Source organism: Mytilus edulis, chromosome 2, assembly GCF_963676685.1.
Source record: "Mytilus edulis chromosome 2, xbMytEdul2.2, whole genome shotgun sequence".
Taxonomy (NCBI): Eukaryota; Metazoa; Mollusca; class Bivalvia; order Mytilida; family Mytilidae; genus Mytilus; species Mytilus edulis.
In genome coordinates, this window is record NC_092345.1 from 49,336,871 (window position 1) to 49,355,919 (window position 19,049).

The 19,049-nt window shown below is 33.5% G+C and overlaps 2 protein-coding genes across 2 annotated transcripts in view; both read left to right on the forward strand.

The window, feature by feature from the left end:
• LOC139512362 (contactin-4-like) overlaps positions 1–19,049 on the forward strand; it is an 81,650-nt gene that overhangs the window by 44,787 nt on the left and 17,814 nt on the right. Inside the window, exons 20-25 of the mRNA XM_071299940.1 lie at positions 335–405; positions 1,454–1,676; positions 2,353–2,420; positions 3,633–3,751; positions 6,285–6,397; positions 7,931–8,128. Coding sequence (XP_071156041.1) covers positions 335–405; positions 1,454–1,676; positions 2,353–2,420; positions 3,633–3,751; positions 6,285–6,397; positions 7,931–8,128 — 792 coding nt within the window. The remainder of the gene's footprint in view (positions 1–334; positions 406–1,453; positions 1,677–2,352; positions 2,421–3,632; positions 3,752–6,284; positions 6,398–7,930; positions 8,129–19,049) is intronic.
• Positions 9,340–11,378, forward strand: LOC139512363 (gastrula zinc finger protein XlCGF7.1-like). The gene is made up of 4 exons (XM_071299941.1): positions 9,340–9,366; positions 10,082–10,180; positions 10,591–10,748; positions 11,050–11,378. Exons 3-4 carry the CDS (start codon positions 10,623–10,625, stop codon positions 11,302–11,304), a joined length of 381 nt encoding a protein of 126 aa, XP_071156042.1. The 5' UTR covers positions 9,340–9,366; positions 10,082–10,180; positions 10,591–10,622; the 3' UTR covers positions 11,305–11,378.

The window sequence follows — 19,049 nt, forward strand, 5'->3', positions numbered from 1 at the left end:
GTCCAAAATTTATTTGTTTTCCATGTCTTAATTTCCATACATGAAACAAAGTTAGGGTTACCAGTAGCAACATTTACTGGTACCATCATTAGTGTCAAGGTAAACTGGTCCACAGTTGCAACAAATGGAAGGAAACAAACCAGAATTAACATCATATTGTGAAATTTTTACCAAAACATGACAGAATATAGGTTTTTTTAGATGGGTAATTTTTAAGAGATATATTTGTCATTTGTATCTTAGACAGGAAGAGGTTGGGGTGACAGCTTTTTGGGGAGGGGAAGGGTGTGTGGGTAGATATATTAAGATTTAAAGAGAATTATATTTTTTTCAGTTCCAAGTGATGTTCCACAGATCACAAAAGTACAGACATTATCATCAACTGCAATTCAAGTAGGATGGCAGGTATGTAGGGAAAAAAATCTTTAAAATAGACTGCTACACAGAAAAATTTCACTTATTATGCCCCACCTACGATAGTAGAGGGGCATTATGTTTTCTGGTCTGTGCCTCTGTTTGTCGTCTGTCTGTGCCTCCGTTCGTCCGTCTGTCTGTGCCTCCGTTCGTCCGTCTGTGCGTCCGTTCGCTTCAGGTTAAAGTTTTTGTTCAAGGTAGTTTTTGAAGAAGTTGAAGTCCAATCAACTTGAAATTTAGTATACATGTTCTCCATGATAAGATCTTTCTAATTTAAATGCCAAATTATAGTTTTAACCCCAATTTCATGGTCCACTGAACATAGAAAATGATAGTGTGAAGTTCAGGTTAAAGTTTTTGGTCAAGGTAGTTTTTGATGAAGTTAAAGTTACATCAACTTGAAACTTAGTACACATGTTCCCTATGATATGATCTTTCTAATTATAATTCCAAATTATAATTTTGACCCCAATTTCACGGTCCACTGAACATAGAAAATGATAGTGCGAGTGGGGCATCCGTGTACTATGGACACATTCTTGTTTTAGCTAAAACGACTTTATCTTCTTAAAGAATCCCCTATTGTGTGATTGACCCTAACTGAGTAGAAACTATCCTTAGATTAGGATACCCTATTGAGGTCAATCTAAAGAGGTTAACAATACTGTAGAAATGGTACATACTGCATATCAGATGATTGATGGATTGATTGGTTTGTGTTTAACACCACTTTCAATACTAACATGTAATATTTTGGCAGTCAGTTTTTAAAGGTGAAGTGATTGGAGAGAACCACAGACCTTTGGTAGGAAAACTTACAAGCCTAGTCAATTAAGATTGAAGTTCAGTGCACATATCACTGGCTAGTGATACAGTAGTTGGAATACTAAAACCATTGGCCACTGAGGTCCCTACTGCATATCAAAGGCACAACATTACATTGCACTTGTTTTATGGTGTATGAATAAGTAATCAAGTTTTTGGCAGAAATTTAATCATCAATATGATTAATTCAGTTTAAATATGATATTTGTTTCAGGACCCTCCAATGAATACATGGAATGGTCAGAGTTTGAAGTACCGTGTATACTTTACTGATTCAAATTTTACCTCTAAAACAAATCAGATTACTACAACACATTTTTCTATCAATATTACCACCTTATCACCATGGAGATGGTACTCTTTTGTCTTGGAGATTGGAAATGAAGCTGGTTGGGGAGATAGAAGCAATGCTGTTATTTCAAATACATTTCCAGCAGGTATTATCAGTTTAGTTTTTGAATTTTGAAAAGACCTGCTCATGTTGTGTTATTTCATCTAAAATTGAGAATAAAGAAAATAGAGAATCCAGTGCTTTCTCCAGTAATCTTGGCTCATCAATTTTTGATTAACCTACCAAAATGATTTGTTATAAAATATGTTCTTTTCTAGAATATGCATATTAGCATGATTTACCATTATAAATAAGGAGATGTAGTATGATTGCCAGTGAGACAACTATTAACCAAATAGATATAAGAAGATGTGGTATGAGTGCCAATGAGACAACTCTCCATCCAAGTCACAATTTTTAAAAGTAAACCTTTATAGGTCAAAGTAAGGTCTTCAACACAGAGCCTTGGCTCACGCCGAACAGCAAGCTATAAAAGGCCCCCAAAATGACTAGTGTTAAACCATTCAAACAGGAAAACCAACAGTCTAATCTATATAAAAACCAGAAACACTAATGAAGCACATCAACAAATGACAACTACTGAACATCAGATTCCAAATCCATTTTTTATTCTAAAAGCAAAAACACTCACACAAGATGATTTGATAATAGACCTGTGAAATTTTAGATACAGATGTAAGCATTAGGAAAAAATGTATGCTTTTAATTTGAACAAATGTGAGAACAAAGTAGATTGATATAATGAAAAAATATATTTTCAGCACCCACTGCACCTCCAGTGATATTTAGTATACAAGCATCAGATAAAGAGGTTGAAGTAACATTTCAGGTAAATAAAAATATATAATTTATTTAAGGGAAATTAAATGAAAACAATGATAGTTGGAGCTGAGACTACTTTGCTTTAATAGTCTAAAGTTTGTATTGATAATTTTTCTTTTTTTCTGGTTGTATCAATGACTGCTTTGTTGTAGTAGTCTCAGGTTAGTGTTGAACAAATATTTTTCATGCCCCATTTATGGTCATAATGTTTTCTGGTCTATGCGTCCGTTCATTTGTTCGTACATTTGTCAGTCCGTCTGTCCCTCTTCAGGTTAAAGTTTTTGGTCAAGGTAGATATTGATGAAATTAAAGTCCAATCAACTTGAAACTTAGGACATATGTTCCCTATGATATGATCTTTTTAATTTTAATGCCAAATTAGAGTTTTGACCCCAATTCCTTGGTCCACTGAACATAGAAAATGATAGTGTGAGTGGGGCATTCGTGTACTAGGGACACATTCTTGTTTTAGATTTTAATCTAAATGTTAAAGGGATATAACACCACCACCATTGATGTGTTACATTATATGTATATATGTCTTTAACACTCTTTTATGTATATTACTTTAATCTGGTATATGATACACTAACATTTTAACTTTGTGACAGCAAAAAATGGTTGAACGGCATTTAGTTTCAAATTCAAAGGTCACAACATTGTGAAAAACCTAAAGGTATCATGGAGCTCCAATCGTGCCTTCATTCTTTATCAGACCCCATCCTATGAATGGACATGATTAGTTTTCAAATATAAAGGTAATAGGTTGAGGTCACGATATATACAGCTTAAGTTCCATCTTTCATCCAGTCTTCTCCAAAAATGAAATGTGTGGAACTTTAATTCTATTTAATTTCAAGATTAGAGTTCCTAGCTCATGGTCACAATATGACAGAAAAATTTAAATAGGTTAGTATGGTATATATCATAAGTCATGAATTTTTGTTTTGTTTTGTCCAATAATTGTTCTTGAGGAGAGCTGGAATCATAGTAAAGGTATGGGTCAATGGCAAAGGTCAAGGATACAAGTTAGCATTAAGGATATTTCCACAAGAGAGATAACTCTAAATTTAAAGAAGACAAATCTGTTATAGGCAAATTATACAGATAATATACAAATAATAAAGATAATGAAATTATTCTGTTACACAATGTACTGTCCTTTCTTGTATACTTACTTTTGATTATATATTTGCTATACAATTGATTGCTTTCACAGTTACCAGACAAGAGAACATGGAACAGTGAATTAAGTGGAGTTACTATACAGTATACAGATGGAAATTCTGTAGAGACAAACTATGTAGATAATATACAGAGGACTTCTGTGACAATCAGGTATGTATGTGTATCATCCCATGAAAAAATTTGGCATGTGCTTATACATCTTGTAAAATACTAGAAAGTTACTTAGCTAATATATTAAAGAAAAAGCACGGCTTTAAAGCAGTTTTTCTGTTTTCATTTTGAATTTAACTGTGATGTATTCAAAGATTAACTGAAGACTCACACCCTAAAACAAGGTCAAGACAGCATGTAGCTTGACATTATACATACTCAAACGTCTATTGATAATAGCTGCAAATGATATCAAGAAAACATGCTAGATTCATCGATTGTATTCCTATAAACTATGTCAATCATTACCCTGAAAAATAATATCATAACAACTTCAAACAAAATCAAAACACATCACCAAGACCATTGTAGTAAAACTGAATTTGACATTGGCAATAATGAAAGGATTTACTGCATAGATAAATCCTAAACTTCAACTGAAACTATAATAAAGTGTAAAAATATTTTCAAACCAAAAAATCTTCAATGTCAAAGGGATTGTCATATTTTTTAATTCTTTGAAACAGTAACTTGATTAATAGGCCCACATGTCCTGTCCAAAGTTTTGATAAGGTCTTTTTTATGCCCCGCCTACGATAGTAGTAGGGGCATTATGTTTTCTGGTCTGTACCTCCGTTCGTACGTCCGTCCGTCCGTCTGTGCCTCCGTTTGTCCGTCCGTCAGGTTAAAGTTTTTGGTCCAGGTAGTTTATCATTTAGTTATAGTTGCATCCATTTGCAACTTTGCATACATAGTCATTATGATTGGGAATTTCTAAAAACTACTACAAATTTAGGTTTTGGTCCACATTTCATGGTTCATTGAACATGAAAATGAGATTGTGTGAAATAGCTCTTTCTCAGGTTAAAGTTTTTGGTCGAGGTTGTTTATCATGAAGTTATAGTTGCATCCATTTGTAACTTTGCATACATAGTCATTATGATTGGGAATTTCTAAAAACTACTACAAATTTAGGTTTTGGTCCACATTTCATGGTTCATTGAACATGAAAATGAGATTGTGTGAAACAGCTCTTTCTCAGGTGAAAGTTTTTGGTCGAGGTTGTTTATCATGAAGTTATAGTTGCATCCATTTGTAACTTTGCATACATAGTCATTATGATTGGGAATTTCTAAAAACTACTACAAATTTAGGTTTTGGTCCACATTTCATGGTTCATTGAACATGAAAATGAGATTGTGTGAAACAGCTCTTTCTCAGGTGAAAGTTTTTGGTCGAGGTTGTTTATCATGAAGTTATAGTTGCATCCATTTGTAACTTTGCATACATAGTCATTATGATTGGGAATTTCTAAAAAATACTACAAATTTAGGTTTTGGTCCATATTTCATGGTTCATTGAACATGAAAATGAGATTGTGTGAAACAGCTCTTTCTCAGGTTAAAGTTTTTGGTTGAGGTTGTTTATCATGAAGTTATAGTTGCATTCATTTGTAACTTTGCATACATAGTCATTATGATTGGGAATTTCTAAAAACTACTACAAATTTAGGTTTTGGTCCACATTTCATGGTTCATTGAACATGAACATGAGATTGTGTGAAACAGCTCTTTCTCAGGTTAAAGTTTTTGGTTGAGGTTGTTTATCATGAAGTTATAGTTGCATCCATTTGTAACTTTGCATACAGTCATTATGATTGGGAATTTCTAAAAACTACTACAAATTTAGGTTTTGGTCCACATTTCATGGTTCATTGAACATGAAAATGAGATTGTGTGAAATAGCTCTTTCTCAGGTTAAAGTTTTTGGTTGAGGTTGTTTATCATGAAGTTATAGTTGCATCCATTTGTAACTTTGCATACATAGTCATTATGATTGGGAATTTCTAAAAACTACTACAAACTTAGGTTTTGGTCCACATTTCATGGTTCATTGAACATGAAAATGAGATTGTGTGAAACAGCTCTTTCTCAGGTTAAAGTTTTTGGTCGAGGTAGTTTATCATGAATTTATAGATAACAGGTATGCTACACAGGCTCTAGATTATAGTTTGCATCAACTTACAACTAAATAGAACAGTTCTCTGTTCAACACATTGTGTGTGCGTGCAGTTTTGAAGATCTTGGAATTACTGAGTACAATAATGGCTGTGATGTTTTTGTAAGTTTTTAAAACTGTTTATGCCCCACCTACGATAGTAGAGGGGCATTATGTTTTCGGGTCTGTGCATTTGTTCGTCCGTCTGTCCATTCGTCTGTCCGTCCGTCCGTCTGTTCGTTCGTCCGTTCGTTCATCTGTCTGTCCCGCTTCAGGTTAAAGTTTTTGGTCAAGGTAGTTTTGATGAAGTTTAATGCTAATCAACTTGAAACTTAGTATACATGTGCCCTATGATATGATCTTTCTAATTGTAATGCCAAATTAGAGTTTTGACCCCAAATTTATGGTTCACTGAACATAGAAAATGATAGTGCGAGTGGGGCATCCGTGTACTGTGGACACATTCTTGTTTATTATTAAATTGAAATGTTTGGAAAAGTTATTTATCATATTGTTTATACTTTTGCTTTTATAGACAACTGTTACCCTGGACTGAATACAGAATAAGATTAGGTATATATACAAACAGTGTAACCAATGGTGATGGGCCATATACAGAATGGAGAACTGTCAGGACTAATGAATCAGGTTAATTACAAAATTTTTCAATCATCTAATTATGAGCATTTATTTTTCATACCTCCCCCCCCCCCTCCCCACCCAAAAAAAAATACCCCAACAAATCATAAAACAATGGAGCTGCAACTAGTTTGTACATATCAAGAATGCTGATGTTAAGGAGGAAACTTATTATTCAATGCATGAAATTATCACTTGTGCGAATTGTTAATACTGGTATATTGAAAAAGTGAAATTAACAACCTGTGAAAACATCCATGCTTATGTGAGCCAAAATTTGTTCCTGTGAAAAAAGTTCCAGTCGAACAAATATCACAGGAAATATATTCTGGGAGAACTTTTTTCACAGATGATTTCTATATAATTTGTTCCATCTCTATAAAATAAGTTCCACACTTTACCTGGTGAAATAATACTGGGTTTGTGAAATTTGTTCCTGAACTGGTGAAATAAGTTCCGGGTTTATGAGATTTGTTCCTTACCTGGTGAAATACGTTCTGGGTATGTGAGATTTGTTCCTCATCTGGTGATATAAGTTCCTTGTCTGTGAAATATGTTCCACTGGTTTAACAAGTTATCTTATATGATCTTATATGCTGAGCATTTGTCATTTGTGAGTTTAAAGTTATCATTCAAGTGCATTAAAAAAATAAGTATAATATAAATAATATACAAATAAGTAAAAAGTGTAAATCAGCCAGTTTGAATCCTGTCCATCAAAATGACACTCTTGAGCCTGAAAAGAATAGCATAAGAAAAATCATTTAGAAATTTTTTTTTTAGTTAAAGATGAACATATTTACTTTTACTTATCTTTAACTATATTGTTTTCACTGACTGATCAATTACATAAAAAGACACACTCTTATGAAACTATGCCATGACCTAAGTTCTGGCTATGACAGCTAACGGAAACAAAGGAGGAATACCAAATAAAACACAAATACTAATTATGATACATTACCATTGCTTTTATTTCTTATCTGCATCTTAAAATTACAGTCATGCATTCAATTACAAATGCATTATAATTAAAGTGTAACAAGAAAATGTTTTGCTGTGCAATATGTTGCAAAAGTACTTATTGTCTGTGAAAATAGATTTGAGCCGAACATATTCATTGATTTCTATGAAATATGTAGATGTTCTTTAAAAATATTAACACAGGAACTTTTTAAACCTGAAGCTATGATGTTTGTTATGGAACTTATTTCACTTGTGGTCATAAAATTAGTTCCAGAACAAATTTTACAGTGATGGAACATATTTTCTGTGATATAAATTCCAGTGGAACATATTTCCTATGAAATTTGTTCCGGCGGAAAAAATGTCATGCTGAAACAAATTTTGTGTTACACTTACACAACTTTGTAATTTAAAAGGTTTGTAACTTGCATAAGGGGTCACTTACAGTTTCTCAACTATGGTCCATCTAATAGCATCTTTGATTTAGCTATATTTAAAGAGTAAACTGAAATACTCTTATGTACAAAATATAAGATGTTGGAATATATACTTATGAATCTTTACTTTGCAACTTAGCACCTGGGACAGTTGGAAATGTCAATCACCAAGCCACACCTACAAGCATCACCTTAACCTGGTCACCCCCACAAAAACCAAATGGTTTTATTCAGCACTATGTAATCCAGTATCAGGATGAAGGTATAGGAGCAGACCACTTAACATCCAATATTCTGGTATTTAGACCAACAACTGAAGATACTGTGTCTGGGAATGGTAAGTCTCAAGTTAATATAACTTTAATGATTCGTCTATTGAGAAATTTTTACCTTATAAAACATAGGTAAAATGCATGTTTTGTCTAATATCTTGAAAACTTCTATAGATAGACACTGTGCTTAAACGGCTGTGGGTAACTTAAGTTACCCACAGCCCAAGATGTCGGACTCTCAAACAGTTGATATGTAATTGATACAAAATATACTTTTTGCGACGTTTTTCATGCTCAATGTAAATATTTATAGGATTATTGAATAAAGAAATTACTTACCATAACCATAAATTTGTTAATTTTGAGTTCACTTTAGCACAAGGCCAACTTTTAAAAATGCAAAATATGTCCGTAACTTTTTATTTCAAACTAATCAGACTGTCCGTAACTTTATTTTCGGATGTGGGTAACTTTTTTTTTCAAAATTGTAGACTGACAATTTCAATAATTAAAGGATAATAAACACTTTAAAACCCCTTAATTATTACATAAACTTATATAACTACGATATACTTCAAACTAATCAAGAAAAAAAGAACTAAATTATGAAAAAAACAGACCAGAGTTTCACGGATTTACCGTGATCTTTTTTGAAATTATTCCCGATTTTCATCTTCCGCCAATACAATGGATCAAGAGACGCAGGTATTACCGACTGAAGAATCAGCAGTAGATTCTACTGATACTATTGTAGTGGTAAGTACATTTAGCAAACCAAACTCCCTTTTAACATTCAGATGTTTAATAGATATGTTGATATATGAGTATTCTATACAGTACACCAATAAACAGTCCAATATTCAGTGTTATAGAAACTACCCTCAAGTCTTTCTGGTTTTATGGAAACGATAAACAGCATTCCGCTTAGATTTCTATGTAAAATTAATAGATTACTTTCGAGTTCGTTGCAGTTCCGTCAAAAACTTGGTCTTTAGTGAAAATCATATCGGCGATCCTATCTATCGTAGTTAATGACGCCATAAAGGCGAACATAACTGACGAACTTTTCCGGTGAAGGACATAACTCGAAAGTAGTTTATTGATTAGTTAGTGAAAAGGCAAAGAAATAATTGAATACATTTATTTTATCAAAAAAATAATCTATTTTTGTTACAAAATTCGTTATACAACTAATCTTTGTTATCAGGTTACTTCTGAAACTTATGTTATATAAAAAAAATAATATTTACTGTAATTTAAAATGTGCAAATTTTAAAGGATGTTTCACTGAATAGTATTACTGGTATGTATACAAGTTTATCGTTTGTTTCTTGTTATTAAACTTTCCAATTGCACTCAGTGGGCGCATAGTAGATTCCATTGTAATTTTTCAAAAGTGCAGAATTGTGCTAGAGACGGCAACATTTCTGTTTGTGTGTGAAATTTCTAAAGATAAAATCACAAGAAGTATTTTCCCAATTTTATAAATAGCCGCTTGAACAGTAAATTTGCCTACAAAATATTATATATATATATATGCAGTTACTGTTTAAATCTTAATGAAAAATACCCAGTAAAAGGGAAATTTTGGCCCAATAGACAAAGAAACATAATACTTGTTACAGTTTTGCGTATTAGTTAAAACAGTCCAACTTCTTTTTAATCAGTATCACTTGTATCTTTAACTACAAATTGCAACACAAAAAAGGGGACAATACCAAGGACTCCTCGTCTGTCTCTGCCACTGTCTGTACTTGAAATTTAAGTTAGATTTTTAAAGAATGTGATGTTTGATTTTATTAATAATTTTGGACTAACACATTTAAACTTACAGATGTTTGGTCAATTTTGTTGGAACAAGCACAATGGTTTATCTTTTCATATAGAAAAAATAACGAGTTTCTAATTGTGTTAAAGATTTCATCTGAACGTTTTATTTAATATAAAAATTATTATATGGTACGTTTTATAACTTTTGCTAACTTTGTAAAACATATTGAGTATTGATTATGTTTCAGGGAATGATATTTCAGCCTTAGATGGGTCAGTACTGGTTTTTTCACCAACTGAAAACAGTACACCTAACCATGAAGGAAAAATTATCCAAGATTTAAAAGGTATATATTCTGTTCATTCAAATAATAGAAATGTAAGCTAGCCATAAAAATTTTACTGTCAGTTTTCAAAAAGAAGCTATTATTGAAATGGCTGAAATAGACAACTGAGAACACTTTCTACGTGTATATTCATTTTTCAACCATGCAGTAATAAACAAAAAGTGTCACCAGCCTGTGTGTGTTTTGCCCAAACCATATATAAAGGAAGTATGTTCACATAAATGATTGTGTTTTATGTACAAATCTGGAAGTTCTATGAAATAGATCACTCCTACTTTCATTTGTATCACTATTATGTGTAAAGGTTAAAAAAAAAAGCAATCTACTAACTAGAAAAAACTGTTTATTATCTATTTTTCATTGAACATTTTATTTTCGAATGTAATAATCATTTTATTTTAATCTTTCAGTGTGTGATGATTGTGGCAAGACCTTCAGGTCAATGCCTGGTTTCAGGGAGCACAGACAGAGGGAACACGGACAACAACAACGTTATACATGTGGGCAGTGTAACAAAGGGTTCATGTCCAAAACATTATTTAAGTCGCACATCCTACAACATTGCCAGGTTAATATATTATGTACTATTTATTACCTTTTATGCATCCATGAGAAAAAATCCCAATGAAAAAAGGGATTCATTCAGGAGGCGGCAGATGGTCTTCAACATTGAGCAACAGCACAATACATAGCAAGCACTTAGTCTACTTTGTAACTCTTACATTTATAAAACTAAAACATTAACTTGTTCATTAATTCGACCTGTTATCTTAAAGCCATTGTCTTCACTAAAACTAAATCATATGGGACAACATCTTTTAGAGGATACTTCACATGACAATTATTCTTTTTTATTATTATTATTTCAGGAAAAGCAGTTTAAATGTAAAGACTGTAAAAAAGAATATGTTCACAAAAAGGACCTGGAGAACCATATCACGGCACAGCATGGTGAGAATGTTTTTTCCTGTGAAAAATGCACTCAAACATTTGCATATCAAAAGTCCGTGAGGAGACATATGGATGTCGTGCACAGTGGCAAGAGGAAAGTGTGTGAGCTATGCACTGTCTCTTTTAAGTACAGATCAAATTTTAATAGACACATGAGAATAAAACATCAATAATTATTGTTATATTAAAATACAATAAAACTATCTAACAAAACCAGAAATCTGCATTTTATTTATTGGGATAAAAGGTCAATTTCGTTGTCCATTAGTCCGTATCTCCTATGTGGCAAAATTTTTTCCTCATTTGATTTATGATAAGATCGGCACCCCTCAGCACCTTTGCTTGGTTCTCCAAATGAAGATATGGTTCCACTCTTTCTTTTTGGTGTTTTTGTTTTACGGGCTGGCATATCAAAAGGATGAGACCTATATAAAAGGATACAAATGAAAATTAAATGTGAATATATATAACCTATATAAAAGTATACAAATTAAATTGAAATATGAATATATATCATATCCTTTTAAGTTTTAGATAATATGTAAAAAAGAACATGAGAGCATGACCCAACACAAAAACTAAGCATGTATGTAACAGGCCACTTATTTTATTTCTGTTCTTCATCTAAAAAAATGCAGTTAGATTTTTTAAACAGAGAATGTGTCACCTCAATGCAAGTTAAATATTAATATTATGTTAATTATAATTAAGATACCACTGAAATGACTCCGCCACAAATTAAGATACTTTTATCATTGTTCACCTTCTTAAAAAGTTGCAGCAAGATCATATACTTGGACTTCACAACTGCATTTGGAAGAAGACATGAAGGACCTATTGCGAAAAATTCTTAGTATATTGTCGAAAAACTTACCACTTATGCCCAACTGACTATACTTAGGTGGTACACTTACCTTAATTCTATACAGTTTGTTTCAACCAGTGATTCAGATTGATCTTCAAAACTGTCTGTTCTAATATAACTCAAGCAATGCTCTTGGTATACACGAACCTTCCGTGATGTTTTCATGACAAATTTTCTAGAAAAAAATGCAATTTATTTAGTACGATTGCAAATCCCTGAAAATTACGTATGCTAAAAAAAATTATGGCACAAATGGCTTTCCATACTTTAAATTTTTCATGGGCGAGGTTATTTATAGAAATTACAATTAACCTTTAAAATGACTAATTAAAGTTCAACAATGAATTAATAGAATGTCTTAATGTATGATATTGTAATCGTTCTGATAAATATTCTTTGCGCTGTGGGTCAACGCTCATATATTCTTTGATGATACGCCTGAACAAAAAAAACTGAAAACAGGTAAACAAACAAAGTCATATCTTGTGTGCTGATTGATAACAATAAGGTAAATGTTGAGATATATTCAAAGATTTCAACTTACGCCGTGGTTGGCTCAGGATTTCGATTTCAGTTAATGTCCGACAATGAACGGAATCTATAACAAAGGGAGATAATTCCAATAAAGGACATATGGAGCGCCCAGTAAGCATAACATCCAAATAGAGTCTATAAAGTAACTAATTGAGTAAGTCTCAAGACTTAGTGGTTTTAGAGGAAGAGTCTATGGAAAGACGGGCGCTAAGTAATAACAATAGGTCATACAAATGTGTATGCAAGGGAATTTTTCTTACCTAACCTATTAGCATCGAGCCTTTGTCTAAACAAGCACACGGCAGATCCCAAAGCTGTAGGAATGTCATCTGGTCTTAGAACTCCAGTTCCTTTCGGGTCATAGTCCTATGAAAAAAGCATGAACATATTTTTGTAGTTGTTAACTTTTGATAACTTGTAATTTTGTATGTTAAATTATATTATATCATAATATATGTAACCGAAAGACAGGAACTACACACTCTTAATTCTTTTTTATCGTTTATGTTCCTTGAATTGTTTGTTCTATGCATATTGTACGCATTTTTGACTCATTAGGCATTTATCTTTATCGTATAACCTTGATATGTTTGCTAGTGACATATTAATTATTGAATATGCTTAACTGATACGTGTCAGGCGTATTAAATTATAATGCTGGTACCTTTGATAGCTATTGAAGACTTTGGAAAAATACTTCTTGGAATTATGAAATATGTCATAACACGATATATTTTGAATTGTGGATGGAAATAACTAACCTGAAAAGCTGAAAAGAAAGTTTCTGAATCCAAGCTTGATATTGACCTCTGATTATATGTTCCATTCTTTGTCATGCTGTAAAGCTGTAAACAACGGTCTATATTGGAAAGAATACCTTCAAATTGCGCAATCGGTAAGCTAGCAATATATGAGCCGGGTGGAGGGAAGTGTCCAACTTTAAGATTAGGCAACAGATACTGTCTCATGTCAAGTAACCATTCAATCCTAGTATCCAAAGAAACTGAGGCGTTGTCTATTGCATGATACCAATGTCTTAATAATTTGCACCACCTTGCTTCTTCAAAATCCCCATTAATTTCCATTTCTCGTTGAACGCTTTCACTGAATGTTGTTTGAGCAAATGAGTTTCTTTGTCGATCACGTAGTTCCTTAGCAATTTCCCATGACAATCCTGTTTTATTTTCTTTTTCATTTTGGGCAACTCTCCACCAGGCCTCTGGGTGAATAGCCATATCAGTCAAACCCTTGGAACAACATCTCGCCCGATTATTGACGAACAAGTGATGAGGATCAATGATTGGTTGAATATATCGGTCATTTATCATTGATGGTTGTGCATACCACTGCTGTATTTTATACATTTTTCCAGATTCCGTTTTTATTGTCCAAATTCCTTGAAAAGGGTTACTCGAATCCCATTCACTGAAAGCGTCTTCAAACGTTGATTGTGCGAATGCAACATTGATTGCATCGATAGGCCATTTTCTGATGTGAGCTGAGACTATATTCTTCAAAGATTTTGGTTTCTTTCCACCAATTGCTATCGTTGATTCGTCCCCATAAATACTGGATACTAGATTCACAAGCTTTGCTTTCAACATACCATTGTAGTTTTTTTGGTGAACAGGTTAGACTTAAAATAACTTTCAACTCTTCAACTTTAAAAGTCTGATTTATTTTGATAGCAGTTGCAAAACTGTCCTTAAAATTGTCTAAACTGCATGATTCCCAAGTAGAATCTGTTTCAGGATTTTTTGATGCAATTAAAGCAATAAGAGCGGCTTCGAAGTCAATTTGTTGAGGCTTAAAATCTTGAACATCAGTTAACGGGTCATTTAATTGGGTATTTTCAGTCATTGCTTTACCTGCTTCTCGTAACATATGAATTGCATCTTCGTCCATTTCAGTGACGATCTCTGTAGGAAGATACTGCAAAAGGTACATTTCATTGTCAATTGTAGATTCTAATTCCTTATCCTCTTGTGCACGCTCGTTTTGACGAGTCTTTCTGTCTAGGGCTTTGGTAATGTTGATACCAGAGGCAACTACCTTATGGTATAATTTCAGACCAATGTTGTTACCTTGAATATCGAAGTTCTCCGTCAAATCTTGGTGACTTTGTATGGCATTTAAGTTGTTTAATCCAATTAAATGGGACACTTTATCAACTTTGTCGATGTGCTGAACCTTTTCCCAAAATTTCTTCATAAATCTCAATACAGTAAGGGGTATTCCTTTGTCATCCTCGACAGATATTTCTAAAAATTGTCCGTCAAAAGCAATGGCCTTAACATTCAACTCCTTTTCTGTGCAAGCTGAAACAGCATCTTTTAAAATGTTGCGAACTGATAGCATTGTCAGGCTGAAACCACTTAACCCATACTGTATCGGTAAGGCATGCGCAAAAGTATTGTCAATAGTTGCGTTTCTCTCAAGATCTGAAAGAACGGTTAATAAAACTTCTTTGGCTGGTTTTCTTAGAATATTGTAAGCTTGATCTAATGCGCTGCAACATTTTTCAAGAATAATTGACATCTCTTGAAGTGGGAGCTTCGAAATATCCCTGTCAGATTCTTTACTTCTGTGAGATTTAAAAACATCTGTCTTCGAAAATGCTGGTGGACAATTACACGGTAAACTCCTGAGAGAAGGAAACTCGGCTACAAAATGACAAGAATTTACAAACTCGTTTACCTTTTGAAGCGTTTCTGATCTTTTTTCATGACGTTTTGTTGGTCTCTTTGCGTCTTTTGTGTATATTTCCTCGGCCATCTTCCATAAGTCCCCCCAAAGATCAAAATCCATCTTTCCATCTATAAATACAGTACTATCTGGGCTAAAGCTTATGTACGTAAATGAATTGGATTTTTTGGCAAACATCTGACTCAGCACCTGAGCGCTATAGTACTTTGGTACGGTGCAGTGTACGTCTGTTGTTCGTTGTTTACCAGGTTTTGGACATTTAAATTCAAACGCAACCTTATTTGAATGGTTCTGATCAATACCACTTCCGTCTCCACTTATAATAGCATATGAATCGTTCAAACTTATAACCTCGCATCCGTCTTCTTTATATGTTAGATTTGGAAAATAAACTGGCATTATTTTACCCAAAAGGGTTCCAAGTGCGTTTATTTCTTGTTCTGTGCCATAGTCAAACAAATCTTGTAAATCCTTTGATATTTCTGGTTCTTTCCCTCTGTAAACCTTGTCATAATGTGTTTGTTGGTCTTTAAGTTTTCCTAAGCCTAGACCTTTATAAAACGTACTTCCTGTAAGACGACTCTTTTCCCTTAATCTAAACCATTCATCGCTCCTTTGTTTTGTTATCGTTGCATCGTGTTCATTCTCTTCCAGTGATACATCAGTAAGATTTCTTAAGCAAATATAATTAGATTGCTGATCTAGGTGAATAGTTGTTTTGTTTCCAAGTACATAGTTTTTTTCCGTTCCGTTCAAACAAGCGACAGTGAAACCAATTTTATCTATGCAGTCCAATAACTCTTCAATTGCTGCCTGTGATTGTATAATTTTGGTCTGAGAAAAACTAATTGCTGGTGCCACCTTACTTGTCTTCCAGTCACCAGTAACCTGCTTCATTAAGTTAAGAACCATTAGCTTCCGTTTAACTATAAGTTCTCGAAGTTCTTTCACCCTTCTACTCAAATTAGTTATCGACACTAAAAAGGCGTTTTTTATAGTAATTTTATCTACTGCATCGAAGTCGTCCATTCTACTTTTACCGTCGGAAGTAGCTTTCTTTACAATTTCCTTCTTTGTATCAAACTCCTTGCGTTCTGCATCTAGACGAACCTGACGTTCTTGTAATGTTGGTGCAGTTTCATGCCCACCGAGATCCTCATCACCAAGCTTACCAAAGCCACTTGCTAGTTTCTTACCATCTATTGATAGCTTTACATCTTTCCCTTTTAATTTTTTGGATACGATATTTAAAGATAAATCCAGTAAACCTGGTTTAGCAGCATCCAAAGTGTACTTTGCAGAGTGCTTACATAAAACGGGATCTGACGGTACGGCGAAATTTATCTTGCATTCTTCTGGCTTTATGGATTGTTCACTGCTGAGTCCTTGGCCTTTGTAGCCGCGGAAAAAATTTATACCCTTTCCTTTGAATAATTTTTGAATTGTAAGCCAAAATAGTATGGTCTCTTCACTATATCTAGTGTTGTGTATTGTGGACTGTGAAAAGAAATTGCCAACATCTAAGAGTAAATGGAAAGCTATATTGTTGAACAGGTGTCCATTTACTATTGCAATTAATGTAGATTTAAAATCTTCAAGACGATTCATTGACTTCAGGGATTCAATTACATCGGGTAACAAAGCATAAATATCTTCTTCAGGGGTCTGGACAGATTCATCTTTGTATTTCGGCTCAGGATTGACAACTGAACTTGTTCTCTTAAAGGTGATTTTCATATTTTCACTATTTATGTTTGGTTTAATGCCTTTATTAATTTGTTCTGCAATTTGTGATATCTGTAGTGGGAAATGGTGGGATTTGTAAGCTGCATGTCCTGATATTTCGTCCAAAACTTGTTTCCTTATACTAAAGTTTGAAGACCTATTGTGTTGCTTGATAGAATGATGGAGTATAGCATGTATGTCACTAGACGTATAATGGCAGGGAGAATAATAACACATGTAATCTGAAAAAAGAGTCGACTTTATTAGCTGGGTATAATACTAAAAAGCAAGATATCTCGGGTAGAAAGACGAAGGACTCAGTAGTGAACAATCTATTAAGCCAGAAGAATGTAAGATAAATTTCGCCGTACGTACCATTTTCTACATAAGAAAATGCCAATACCAAGTAAGGAATATGACCGTTGTTATTATTCGTTTGGTGTGTTAATTTGAACTTTTTGGCTTTGCCATTTGATATAGGACTTTCGGTTTTAAATATTCCTAAGAGTTCAGTATTTATTGTTATATATCATTTCTATTAAAAATCATTACACGAATATCGAAAGTTACGGACATCATGCAAAAGTTACGGACATCATGTAAAAGTTACGGACATCATGCTGAAGTTACGGACATCCCTATTGGTATAATGAAAAAAGTTACGGACAAGTTGTTTTAAAGTTACGGACATCATAAGTGTTTTTGAAAATCATGCTGTAATAGTTTATTTTGTATTATTTAATCACGTTTTACATTGCGGAGTGTCCCTAAAAGATTGATATAACTTTTTAATTACTGAACATTTATGTTGTACATGTATTCGTGGTTTTGTTTTTATAAAGGAGTAAACTTTCTTACCGACGCCAGGCGACTCCATGTTGGGCTGTGGGTAACTTAAGTTACTGTCCTGTCTGCGTATTCATTTCTCCGTTTCAACAACTTTTGACAAATCAAGTACTGAGCATCGCAAAGGGGCAGTCCTGTCTGCGTATTCATTTCACGAACTTTAATCTTTCTCTTTACAGATAAATAAAATATAAATAATATGAAACATGCATGGATTAGTTTTTATCCATGTTTCTTTAACCTTAAATATATTGAAAGAATGTCCCATATTTCAATTTGATATTATTGAGGAATGGTAGAACCTTTAACCCAGGATTTCGTCTTTACTTATATATTCGGGACTACAGAATTTCGTTTCTTTATATTCGGGGTTTCGGAATCGGACACCCCCAACCCCTAAATTTATAGATTCTGGAACTAAAATACCACCAACTATTTCCAGAAATAATTGGAAATTACGGACCTACATGTAAACGTCAAAAACTCCATTCCAATTTCCCCTGTAACCATATCAGATATACTTACCCTATAGATAGAATCATATACCTGTATCTTATGTCATTCTATCCCTAGTTTGTCTACTCTTTGTCAGCATAAAAGCGAGTTTAATATTTTGTTACTGCGACTGTATGATGGTGCTTACATGAAAGCTTAATTCTTTTTTGCAAACAAAACTGTTACTACCGATGCTGCTAATGAATTGCTGATGGAAAAGGAATTGGAAGAAGACATTGATCATTGTGTTGATGATAATGTGCTACCTTTAGAAACGCAGACTGCCCTGAAACGACTGGAAACTTGGAAAAAAGCATGCATGAGTGGCGAGAGATTGTGTGGTCTTGCCATGCTCCATGTTCAGCGCGATAAGGATATCAGCAGACCAAATTATGATTCTGAAACGATTTGACTGAACCGGCAATAGAAAAATTTGGCAAACTCTACTGAATCGATGTTTGTTCTATGTTCTGGCAGCAGACTCAAATCAGTGATATTTGGATGATTATCTTACATATCATAAATTTAAATAAAGTTGTTCAAAATTTGGTGTAAGTAAAAGTCTCAAAATATGAAAAATTTATATAAAAAGTGTCCAAATTCAAAACATTATCAAACTCCCTAAAAATGCCTAGAATGCAGGATTTTGCACCATTCATGTCATACCCTCCAAAAAAAAATTTCGCCTCGCTTCGCTCGGCTCAATTATTTTGCCTCACTAACATAAGATGCCTAGCTACGGCCTTG

Excerpts from the sequence above, each read along its gene's own strand:
- LOC139512363 (XM_071299941.1), top strand. The coding sequence starts at position 10,623 with ATGCCTGGTTTCAGGGAGCACAGACAGAGGGAACACGGACAACAACAA. Across the intron at positions 10,749-11,049 it reads ACATCCTACAACATTGCCAG|GAAAAGCAGTTTAAATGTAA; the intron begins GTTAATATATTA and ends TTATTATTTCAG.